The sequence below is a fragment of the Triturus cristatus genome, chromosome 1_2 (assembly GCF_964204655.1).
Source record: "Triturus cristatus chromosome 1_2, aTriCri1.1, whole genome shotgun sequence".
NCBI classification, from domain to species: Eukaryota; Metazoa; Chordata; class Amphibia; order Caudata; family Salamandridae; genus Triturus; species Triturus cristatus.
Genome location: NC_140580.1, coordinates 1,193,620,674 through 1,193,633,568, shown reverse-complemented (window position 1 = coordinate 1,193,633,568; position 12,895 = coordinate 1,193,620,674). Strand labels below are relative to the sequence as shown.

Sequence of the window (12,895 nt, the reverse complement as noted above, 5' to 3'; positions counted from 1 at the left end):
GTACTCAATGAGGCCTTGTACTTATCACATGTGGCCTAGTACTGTCTCATATGAGGTCCTGTACTCATTACATGAGGCCTCATACTCATCACATGAGGCCTCATACTCAACGAGGCCTTGTACTCATCACGAGGCCTCGTACTCATCACATGAGGCCTAGTACTCATCACATGAGGCCTTGTACTCATCACATGAGGCCTCGTACTCATCACGAGGCCTCATACTCATCACATGAGGCCTCGTCCTCAGCACAAGGCCTCGTACTCATCACCAGGCCTCATACTCATCACATGAGGCCTACATGAGGCTTAGTACTCATCACATGAGGCCTCGTACTCATCACATGAGGCCTAGTATTCATCACGAGGCCTCATACTCATCACCAGGCCTCGTACTCATCACATGAGGCCTAGTACTCATCACATGAGGCCTCATACTCATCACGAGGCCTCGTAATCAATGAGGCCTTGTACGCAACACATGAGGCCTCGTCCTCATCACATGAGGCCTCGTACTCATCACATGAGGCCTCGTCCTCATCACGAGGCCTCGCACTCATCACGAGGCCTCATACTTATCACCAGGCCTAGTACTCATCACATGAGGCCTCGTCCTCATCACATGAGGCCTCGTACTCATCACATGAGGCATAGTACTAATCACATGAGGCCTCGTCCTCATCATAAGGCCTTGTACTCATCACAAGGCCTTGTACTCATCACAAGGCCTTGTACTCATCACAAGGCCTTGTACTCATCACAAGGCCTTGTACTCATCACAAGGCCTCATACTCATCACGAGGCCTCGTAATCAATGAGGCCTTGTACGCAACACATGAGGCCTCGTCCTCATCACATGAGGCCTCTTCCTCATCACGAGGCCTCGTCCTCAGCACAAGGTCTCGTACTCATCACATGAGACCTCATAATCATCACATGAGGCCTCGTACGCATCACAGGAGGCCTCGTACGCATCACATGAGGCCTAGTACTCATCCCATGAGGCCTCATACTCATTCCATGAGGCCTTGTACTCAATGAGGCCTTATAATCATCACATGTTGCCTAGTACTGTCTCACATGAGGCCTCGTACTCATTACATGAGGCCTCATACTCATCACATGAGGCCTCGTACTCAACGAGGCCTTGTACTCATCACGAGGCCTCGTACTCATCACACGAGGCCTAGTACTCATCGCATGAGGCCTTGTATTCATCACATGAGGCCTCATACTCATCACATGAAGCCTCTTACTCATCACGAGGCCTCGTACTCAGCACTTGAGGCCTCGTACTCAGCACTTGAGGCCTCGTACTCAGCACTTGAGGCCTCGTACTCAGCACTTGAGGCCTCGTACTCAGCACTTGAGGCCTCGTACTCAGCACTTGAGGCCTCGTACTCAGCACTTGAGGCCTCGTACTCAGCACTTGAGGCCTCGTACTCAGCACTTGAGGCCTCGTACTCAGCACTTGAGGCCTCGTACTCAGCACATAAACCAATAAAGTTGGTCTTAAAAAAAATTTGTTAGCCTGCAAGAATGCAGCCTGCCCTGCTGCTGTGAATTACAACATGCTGTTTTACACTGACCAGATCCACTGTCCCCGGAGAGCACCGGTGGCAGCAATAGCTTACTCCGGCGGTACCATTAGTTTAATCCGGCGGTACCATTAGCTTACTCCTGCGGTACCATTAGCTTACTCTAGTGGTACCATTAGCAGGCTGCAGCAGGAATCATTACCTTGCTCCGGCAGCAGCATTAGCCTGCTCCAGTGGTAGCATCAGCCTGCTCCAGGGGTAGCATCATCTTGCTCCAGGGGTGGCATCATCTTGCTCCAGGGGTGGCATCATCTTGCTCCAGGGGTGGCATCAGCCTGCTGCAGGGGTGGCATCAGCCTGCTGCAGGGGTGGCATCAGCCTGCTGCAGGGGTGGCATCAGCCTGCTGCAGGGGTGGCATCAGCCTGCTGCAGGGGTGGCATCAGCCTGCTGCAGGGGCGGCATCAGCCTGCTGCAGGGGCGGCATCAGCTTGCTCCAGGGGCGGCATCAGCTTGCTCCAGGGGCGGCATCAGCTTGCTCCAGGGGCGGCATCAGCTTGCTCCAGGGGCGGCATCAGCTTGCTCCAGGGGCAGCATCAGCTTGCTCCAGGGGTAGCATCAGCTTGCTCCAGGGGTAGCATCAGCTTGCTCCAGGGGTAGCATCAGCTTGCTTCAGGGGTAGCATCAGGTTGCTCCAGGGGTGGCATCAGCCTGCTCCAGGGGTGGCATCATCTTGCTCCAGGGGTGGCATCATCTTGCTCCAGGGGTGGCATCAGCCTGCTGCAGGGGTGGCATCAGCCTGCTGCAGGGGTGGCATCAGCCTGCTGCAGGGGTGGCATCAGCCTGCTGCAGGGGTGGCATCAGCCTGCTGCAGGGGTGGCATCAGCCTGCTGCAGGGGCGGCATCAGCTTGCTCCAGGGGCGGCATCAGCTTGCTCCAGGGGCGGCATCAGCTTGCTCCAGGGGCGGCATCAGCTTGCTCCAGGGGCGGCATCAGCTTGCTCCAGGGGCAGCATCAGCTTGCTCCAGGGGTAGCATCAGCTTGCTCCAGGGGTAGCATCAGCTTGCTCCAGGGGTAGCATCAGCTTGCTTCAGGGGTAGCATCAGCTTGCTTCAGGGGTAGCATCAGCTTGCTTCAGGGGTAGCATTAGGTTGCTCCAGGGGTAGCATCAGCCTGCTCCAGGGGTAGCATTAGGTTGCTCCAGGGGTAGCATCAGCTTGCTCCAGGGGTAGCATCAGCTTGCTCCAGGGGTAGCATCAGCTTGCTCCAGGGGTAGCATCAGCTTGCTCCAGGGGTAGCATCAGCTTGCTCCAGGGGTAGCATTAGGTTGCTCCAGGGGTGGCATTAGGTTGCTTCAGGGGTAGCATCAGGTTGCCCCAGGGGTAGCATCAGGTTGCTCCAGGGGTAGCATCAGGTTGCTCCAGGGGTAGCATTAGGTTGCTTCAGGGGTAGCATTAGGTTGCTCCAGGGGTAGCATCAGCTTTCTCCAGGGGTTGAATGAGCTTGCTTCAGGGGTAGCATCAGCTTGCTTCAGGGGTAGGTAGCATTAGCTTGCTCCAGGGGTTTCACAGACTCTTACCTTGCATATTGACTGTTCAGATTTGGCAGGCTCAGGGCTGGACTACTGCAGTTCCTCGTCCTTGAAGATTGCTCCGGTTGTGAATGGTCTGTTGTGTGGCAGGCACCTGAAGCTCATGTTCTGGATGGTCTGTAGTGTGGCAGGCACCTGATGCTCATGTTCTGGATGGTCTGTAGTGTGGCAGGCACCTGATGCACCTGTTCTGGATGGTCTGTAGTGTGGCAGGCACCTGATGCTCATGTTCTGGATGGTCTGTAGTGTGGCAAGCACCGGATTCTCATAAATCTGAAACAGTACTCCTCCGCTCAGGTTTCACTGCTCCCTGTCCTCCAAAGGATGGTCTTAGTTTAAATCCCTCTACATCAACCACTGCTGTAGCATCACTAATTAGCTTCTAATAATTTGGCATCCTCAGTAAAGACAGTCACTTCACTCTAATGAACAAAATCTTATCAACTTTCTCAGGTTTGCAGGTACCAAAAAGATGGGCATTCTTCTTTTGTGGTGGTGGGGGTTGGCATTATGGGGAAAGGCTTCCATTGAGATCCATCTAGCCCGTCAATGTGACATCATCTAAGATTTAGGAAGTTACTTAACCCGGACATCTTGTTCAGGCTGGATCAATGCTGGGACTGCAAAGAAAATCTTGTAAGGTGCAAATGCTTCATCAACACCTACAATTTCCACCCAGCCTCTACCTCTTACCCACAATAGAAGCTCCATCCATGCCCTTCCACCTCACAAGAACATGTCGGTCCTCTGCCTCACACTCCACAGGATCATTCCCATTATCTGCTACATCCGATTAAACCCCCTCCTCTGTGCCTCTGACCTCAGAGGAGAACTCACAGACTCAACTTCACGTGAGGCACAGACATCTGCACAAAGAGCTGCACCACACGTACATTTCTCACTAAACACTTATTGCGGGGCGAACAAAGACAGACATTTAGGATTATTTTATTTATTTACAACAAGTTCTCTATAAAATGTTTCTCTGGGGGCCTGCACGTCTTAAGGGAAGACGACATGCAGGTGGGATTTTTAGGCTGAAGAGATTTCACGAGAAGAAGCCGAGCGCTGAGCAGGTGCCAGGGAGTAAATGCCATGACCTCTATAGCAGAGTGGAATCAATCTAGCTGGAGATGGTGGGCCTACACAACATGTCTCCTGAGCACCATCGAAAGGAAGAGAGCAGGTATCCGTTGCATCCTACAGCATCGGAGTTCAGACATCATCCGACCTGTGAGCAATCTGCTCCTGCACAGCCCCAGGGAACCAGTTACAGCCACCACAGCGCAGGTCCAGGGCGGTGCATCACAGCAGGCAGAATGGAGTCAGTGAAGGGTCACTGAAACTGGCACTTTGCCTCAGAGCAACACTAGAATGTCAAAGTAAGTCTCCCATCTCACAGCAACGTGGGCACATCCACGGAGGCCTGTCTGCTGGCACTCTCCCGCCAGGGTGGATGGCATTTCAAGTCTGGTCCTCCGCCTGCTCCCTTAATCCGTCTTCTTCTTAGGATTTCTGCTCTTCCACATCACAAACACTACAAAGAGTCCTAAACATGAAAAGAATGCGTCACCAACACATCTCACTTCCGAAGTACATCTGCAGACAAGAGTGAAACAGTGGAAAGCCCTATCAGCTGCCACGACTGTGACCAAGTGTAGGAAGCCGGCTCTCTGTACAGTGCACTAAAATGAAGAACACCATGTAGAGAGTGCAAGAAATACCCAGAGGAAAATCGAGGCAAACAGTAGATCATACTAACTCTCTTTTTGTGGTACCGTGAGCGAGCAGTGAGGCTTATCCGAGGGTAGTGCTAAGCATTTGTTGTACTTAGAGGCAATAAATGACACACACACTCAAGAATAAATCAGAGACCAATTTATACAAATAACATCGATTTGTATATAATTTTTAAGACCATGAATACAGTTCTAATGTGAGTACTTTCAGAGTTACGATTTTTCAAGGTTCAGAAAATATAATCACTTTTGTGCGCAATTCCGCGCCATTGAAAGTAATGGGAAAGAAGTAGAAAAATGCATATAAATTCAGTCAATGCTTTCACAAAGGTCACCATCTCGTTGTAGGTCGATGTCAGGACCGGATCGTCTGGGAGTGCTGAGGGTCTTGGAAGCTGGCACGCAAAGACGAAGCGGGCCACTTCAATGTACACTGCACAGGAGGACTTGCAGGTAAGTCTGGTGTTTCTCCTTCGAGGGAGGAGGTCGCAAGGGCTTGGGGAACACAGGAGTACAGAAAGTTAGTCCTGGCCAGGGCGGACAGGTGGTGGAGAGTTAACAGGTCAGCCAGGTGTTGTGCGTTGTTGACCTCACCGTCAGGAGCAGGCAACTTGGGGAGGCGATCTCGGGACAGATGGGCCACTTAGGAGGTGTGTCTCTGTTGTCTCAGTTGTCTCGATGCCCGCTTGCTTCTGGTGCTTCGGGAGCCCGGTACGGTCTCTTCTTCTCGGTGTTTATCGTTGGGGGTTTGGTATTCCAGGTATTGGTACGCCGTGGCTCCAGTAGGTCCTAGTGCCTCCAAACTTGGTGGAGAGGCAGATCTGACCCTCTGGAGAGGTTGTACCTTTTCTTGCTTCGATGCTGCGTCGAGGTCGCTGGGGAGCAGCAAGCTGGAAAAACAGACTTCACAGGATCGGTGCCTGCAGAGTGCAGGGGGTGATACCTTCACTCCAAGGGGGCTTCATGGTAATTTCTTGAAGGCTAGAGGTACTTTGGGGTTCTTGGAGCAGCAGGCAGGGTGTGGCACCTTTTTCTTCTGTAGCAGGGCTTCAGTTCTCGAGCAGTGAGTCTTCTTTGTTCTGGTCTTCTTTTGTCAGTCGAAACGGATGTTCAGGTCTCGGGGAGCCACCTAGATACTGAATTTAGGTGCACTACCAGGGGTGGCACACCTATACTTCATGCAGTATATGGGAGGCATGGCACACAAGGATGTGTGCCATGTCGACTCCAGATTTCTCTGCACCAAGATACACAGCCTGCAATGGCAGAGTGCATAGCCTTGGTGAGGGGTCACTGGGGTGGCACAACCAGTGCTGCAGCCCCAGAGGAGCCTCTTCAGTAACCATGCCCTTCCTAAGTACCAGGGGTACCACTTCCTAGGGGCTTACAGGGGTACCTGATGTTGTGCCAATCATGGCACAGATTTTGGGAAGGAGATCTGGCAATGGGAACCTGATTAGCAGGGACCTAGTGTACTTACAGTTCAAAATGACATCATGCATCAGGCAAAAAGCGGGGGCTTAACATGTCAAAGGAGACACTTTCCTAAATGGAACCCCCACCCTCTCCCCCCAAAAGAAAGAGGGTGAGAATAACCCTCCCCTAGAGAGTCTTCATCTTCTAAGTGGAAGAACCTGGAAAGGCCACCTGGATTGGTATGGTCAGTGCCAGGTCTGTGACCCACTGTAAAGTCCATTCCCTTTAAGGATATGGACCACCTTAGCAGTTTGGGATTTTCACCTTTCATTTGCATTAACCATCTGAGGCCTCTGGTCGGTTTGAACAAGGAAGTCAGAGTCAAACAGGTATGGTCACAGCTTCTTCGGGGACCAGACAATAGCAAAGGCTTCCCTCATAATAGCACTTAAGTGCTGTTCCCCAGGAAGTAGCCTTTTACTGATGAAAGCCACAGGCTGCTCTTGACCATGGTCATTTATTTGGGATAAGACCGCTACTGTCCCATGCTCTGAGGCATCAGTCTGCACAATGAATCACTTGGCATCATCTGGAGCTTTCAGAACAGGTGCAGAGCACATGGCTTCCTTCAGAGTGTCACAAGCCTTTTGACAGCTCACAGGCCAGTTCCCCTTTTGGGGAATTCTTTTGGAGGTCGGTTCTGTGAGGGGTGTCACAATTATGCCATCATTGATTACAAACCTCCTGTAACACCCAGTCAAGCCAAAGAAGGAGCTGATTTGAGTTTGGGTTGTTGGAGCCACCCAGTCCAGAATGGTGTGGATCTTAGGTTGAATGGTTGAACATGGCCTCCACCAACAAGGTGGCCCAAGTATACAACCTTTCCCTGCCCTGTGTGGCACTTCATTGCCCTGATAGTGAGGCCTGCAGTTCTCAGAGCCTCTAGTACTTTCTGAAGGTGGACCAGGTGATCCTGCCAGGTGGAGCTAAATACAGCCATACCATCTAGATAAGCTGCACTATAGGACTCCAATCCAGCAAGGACTTTGATCACCAACCTTTGAAAAGTGGCAGGTGCATTTTTCAGACAAACATGCATCACAGTAAACTGATAATGCCCATCTGGGGTGGAAAATGCAGATCTTTCTTTTGCTCCTGGATTCAGACCTATCTGCTAGCACATGGATGTGAGATCAAAGGTACTCAGATGTGTGGCTGCTCTCAACTGGTCAATCAGCTCATCTGCCCAAAGAATTTGGTATGCATCAGTTTTGGTCACAGGATAGAGACCCCCTTAGTCCACACAACACCTTATTTTTTTTTTAACCACCCTTGGTATGAGGTTCGGGGACAGACAACTGGGCTGGCCCGGGGTCTCCGATGGCTCTAGGACTCCAAATTCCAGCTTCTTGCTTATGTCAACTTTAATGCTTTCTTTCACATGATCAGACTGCCTGTATATTATTCTTGACAGGCGGGCTTTCACTAGTGTGCACATCATGGCTACACCAGATAGTTTGACCGGGAGTCAAAGAGCTCAGCAAACTGCCTTAGGACTAGCTTTTAGTCAGTCTGCTGTCGTGCAGTGAGGGTGTCTCACAAGACCACCCCTTACACGGACCCATTTTTTGAGCTGATGAACAGGAGGTAAGGGAGAGGTTAACTCTCCGCTTCCTGATCTGCATCTGTAACCTTGAGCATGGTCACATCTGCCTGGTCATAGCAGAGTCTAAGGCGGTTTACGTGGATGACCCTCATGGGGTTCCTGCAAGAGACAAAGTCCACCAGATAGGTGACCTTCCCTTTCCTTTCTAGGATGGGGAGGGGCCACTCCACTTATCTAGGAGGGTCCTAGAAGCCACAGGCTGCAAAACCCATAGCTTTTGCCCTGGTTGGAATATAGCCACAGAAGCCTTTTGGTCATACCATTGCTTCTGGATTTCCTGGATGGCCTCAAGGTTTTGGTTAGCTTTTCCCATATATTCAGTCATCCTAGAGCGGAAGCCTGGTACATAGTCCACTATGTCCTGCTTAGGTTCAACGAGAGGCTTCTCCCATCCCTCTTTCACAAGGCACAACGATCCCCTAACACGATGACAAAACAGAAGTTCGAATGGAAAAAACCTCGCTCCCTTCTGTGGCACTTTCATGTAGGCAAAAAGCAGGCATGGAAGAAAGACATCCCATATCTTTCTGAGTTTATCTGGGAGTGCACCAATCATACCTTTCATGGTCTTGGTGAATCTTTCATTTTCATTTAGATACTTTAATTCGACCGAAGGCCATAAAGGTTTCATAGAAATACAATAATTCGTAATACAATCTAAAATACATCCAGTCATACATTATGTAGTTTAAAAAAAAAAAGTCAAGAATTTCAGTTAAGACAATTTAAAATATTGTAGGTGAATCACTGAGTCTTTCCATTGGTACCAACCCACTAGATTCACATTTTAAAAATTGGATAAAAACATTTTTACAATTCAGTAAGAAGGAGAAGTGACCGGATGTTGTAAACAATTCAGAAGTGATTTTTTTTTTTTTTGTATCGGAAGGTACGTTAGTCGTTGGTGCATCATAGCCTTAGTCCCGTTTTTTCCTTACCAGTCCGACTATGAACAGATATCTAGATAAGGCAAATATGATGTGTGGTGCTGTACTAGTGGTCAGTACCATTAATGCCTCTTGATGCTTTCTAAAACCCAGTGCATTACATAGCGGTCGGAACTATTTCCTCCTTGGTCTATCGTACGCCTGACAGAAAAACAAAATCTGTGCTATGTTCTCTGTGAACCCTAGAGCGTGTGTAGTGCAGAGTACAAGAGCGATCTTCCTTGTCCCCCCCCCCAGTTTGCTGTGTGACTCTTCATCTGTAAGAGATTATATCTTAAATTTAGGTAAAGAGTTCTAGCTAGGTGTGGCTATACACTATCAACAAAATCCTCGCGGGTCGGACTTGATTTAATAGTAAGAAATTGTGATGTTAACCTTTCCAGTCTCGGGTCACAATGGAGTGCATTCAGTATGTGTTGCCAATAAATTCCCTTCAGTGTAACTTTACAGCTAGGTGTTAGGCTGTGTGGGTTAGTCCAATACGATTCGAGACCTAGCCTCATGAGCCATTTCTGTACAAATCTTAACCAAGGAAAGGTGAGGCAAGTGTAGGAGAGTAGGATCTGCTTCTTATAGTTTCCCCACTTTTTGCTGGTGTTTCACTGTTTTTCGACTTTAGTCTGGCTGGGACCCTGCTATTCAGGGCCCCAGCCTTGCTGCTTCCTCTCTAAAATGATTCCATGTACTTTAGGTACATTACAGATTGGATCTGAGGTGCCTAGTATATGGTATACTATGTACCCAGGCCATAGGTACCTCAGAGGCCTACCAGGGGCTGAAGCATGTATTATGCCACCCCTGGAAAGCCACCCAAAATGACACCACAGGTCTGCTACTGCAGCCTGGGTAAGGTGGTGCATGCACCCCTTAATGAGATATAGGTTCACTATGCTCTCACCATATACTGCACATACAAACCTATCAGTCACCCCATGGCAGGCCTTATCAATTGTGATGGCAGGGTGCTTGGTTATATGTGAGGGGGTGCCCAGGCATGAGCTGGGCCCCTCTGCAGCCTTCGGAATCTCTTCTCCAGGGTTGTCAGTAGTGCAGCCTGACCATATGCTCTTAAGTGCATTATAACCAAACAGTAAATGCTAACTTTGTACTGGCTGCACGGAAACATTTTGTGTTTAGTGTCAAACACCTTGGAATCATACCCCTACACCAGTAACTGGTGTGGGAGTATGATACCACCCTTCTAGAGGGAAAGACATGGCAGCACTGGTATACCCAGTAGAAACTTAGTAGAGCCCTGGCATCACAAAATCTGGCCTCCTACTGCTGACCGAAACTCCGGCAGGGGAGGCCTGGACAATAGGTTTCCTGTCACAGGGAGGTGTAACCACCTCCCAGACAGGATTATGTGTATTGGAGCTTGATGGGAGCACTCTCTGAGTGCTTTGAAGTCCTGCACTGGGGGCACATTTGGTGTCCCTGTACATAGTCCAGCTCAGACCAGTTCAGGGGCTTCCTGCCCCATCTCTGGCGCAAAACTGGACAAAGGAAATGGGTGTAGCCACCCCTCTTTCCAAACCCTCCCATAGGTGGGTCCACAGAGCTAGTCCAACCCCTTCCTTAGGTATAAGTAAGGAACCTCTGTAACCAGAACTTTAGATTACCCTGGACGAAACTCTGATGCTGAATCCTGGACCTTCGACGCGCTGCTCAAGACCAGAGGACTGAAGAAATCTCCCTTGGGGTCAAGGAGTGACTCCCCTGCTTGGCAGGCACCAATGAAGCAATTTGCCGGTCTGCATTATCGAGGGTCACCTAGGCCAGAATAAGGCTTGGGACAGAATTGTCCCTCACTTTCACTGGCCCCACATGTCTGAAGACACTAAGGAGTTTTGTCGCTTCAGTGTAACCTGCCGAGCCAGTGGCAAAGCAGGTGGCACTACAAAGGCCCCCCTGATACCACTACCTGTGGTGGGGGTTCCCTTTGAGAGGGTTGGTATTGACATTGTTGGTCCCATGGATCCTCAGACAGCATCTGGGCACAGATTGATACTGGTGGTGGTGGATCATGCCACCAGGTATCCAGAAGCAATTCCCCCAAGGACCACTACAGCACCTGAAGTGGCAAGAGCTCTCGAGTGTGTTCTCAAGAGTAGGCTTTCCTAAGGAGGTAGTATCTGACAGGGATGCACACTTCATGTCTAGTTACTTGATTGCTATGTGGAAGGAGTGTAGAGTGAACTACAAGTTCACCACACCCTATCACCCATAATGCACTGGTTTGGTTGAAAGGTTCAACAAAACCTTAAAGGGCATGATTAAAGGACTCCCAGAAAAAACTTAGGCGAAGATGGGACATACTCTTGCCCTGCCTTTTAGTTGCATACAGGGAGGTGCCTCAAAAGGGGGTTGGCTACAGCCCTTTAGAACTTTTGTTTGGTCACCCTGTCAGGGGTCCATTGTGTCTGGTTAAGGAAGCATGGGAGTTACCTCTCAAGCCCCCAAACAGGACGTAGTGGACTAGGTACTTGTCTCCTCTCCAGTATGGCTGAGTATATGAAAAAGGCAACCAAAAACCTTGAGGCTAGCCAGGAATTACAAAAAACCTGGCATGACCAAAAGGCTGTACTGACTGTCTACCAGCCAGGACAGAAAGTGTGGGTGTTGGAGCCTATGGCCCCAGCAGCCCTCCAAGACATTTGCTGGTCTGCAATATCGAGGCTCCCGCCGGACTCCAAAGTATTTGCAGCCCAGGAAGAGGATTTCCAGACATCTCAGAGGCCGACCAGAGTCCCCAGCAAAGCTGAGACCCGCAGCCCTCGTGAGTAGCGTGGAACCGGAACTCCTGGTCACCCTGCACTTTTGCAAGTGCATTGACTTCTCGACGTCTCCTGAAGTCGTGCTTGGGTTGACTTGTAGCCCCGACCTCGAGCACTGAATATTGTTGGCCTGGTCATTCCGAATGACCCGTGGGCCACCATTTTGTGTTTCGTCACGAGGTCCCTTCGCGATCCCTGGTCCGTTGACTGGTGGGTCCCTGAAGGGGAAATTTTGAATTTCCTTGGGCTTCCCTGGTTGCTCCAGACGTGCCCCGACTCCCTACCAAGTGGTGAGTCCCTCAGACCTTGCTGGTCTGCACCGAAGCATCTTTCTCGTTTCTGCGTGGGTTGCTGTTGCCAAGGCTTGTTGTGTCCAATCCGGGCACCGACACTGCAGCACTCGACATACTTCGTGGGACAGCTCAAATCCATCTCCTGGTCGTCCTCGACGCCTCCTGGTCCTCGTGGCTGAAGAATCAAGCTTCACCTCTTTCACCTGAAATCACCCGACATCGGTGGGCATCTGTCCATCACCTTCCTGGTCACTGGCTAGTGACCCACACTCTGTCCCCTCTGCTTTCAGGTTCTTCTCATCTTTGATCCAGGCTTGGATCTCTTCGGACACTTCGCATCTTCACGGCAGCAGCACTTCTTCGCCAGCTCCCATTGAAATCGACGACGCGACCTGACACCAAACTACACCTATGCACCCTGCTTCCCTGGGTGAGGTAACACGAGTACTCCGGTGCTCCCGTGGGTGTTAGCCCTAGAACTTTCGAAGTCCAAAAGAGTTTGGTCCTAACTCATTTCTAAGTGTCCCTAATCTTTCAAAAATCTAACCGCGACTTTCCCCATAGAAGCTAACGGGAGCTCGCGGCTGTGTTCACACACTGCACACGGCCCCTGTGGGTCCACTGTGTCACTACCTTGGGTGGTTCCTTGGGATTCCAGCGATTCTACAGGCTCTAGGCCTTGTGTCTAGTTAAGTCGTGGTTCTTATACCACTATTTTAGTATATGGTTTGGCTCGCCCCTAGGGCCTGACGTGTATTTGTGCTATTTTACTGTGATTATTGAAGTGTAACTTATGTGTTTTGACCTCTAGTCTCATAAAGAGACTAGGAGGGTGTGTTTAGTAATAAATACATATATTTTTTATATATACCTGGTGTGGATATCTTTCATTTAGTAACTCAAGAGATTATAGACTGGTAAAACAAGCTGC

General features: G+C 50.1%; 1 protein-coding gene across 2 annotated transcripts in view; it reads right to left on the bottom strand.

The window, feature by feature from the left end:
* Positions 1–12,895, bottom strand: part of DPM2 (dolichyl-phosphate mannosyltransferase subunit 2, regulatory) — a 395,257-nt gene that overhangs the window by 266,380 nt on the left and 115,982 nt on the right. The window contains exon 4 of one of the 2 annotated variants that reach the window (XM_085614159.1): positions 4,059–4,675. The exons of the other annotated variant lie outside the window; for it this stretch is intronic. Within the exon in view, the coding sequence (XP_085470285.1) occupies positions 4,617–4,675 (59 nt within the window). The 3' untranslated portion in view covers positions 4,059–4,616. Of the gene's footprint in view, positions 1–4,058; positions 4,676–12,895 lie in introns of those variants that run through there. 2 annotated transcript variants of the gene reach the window in all.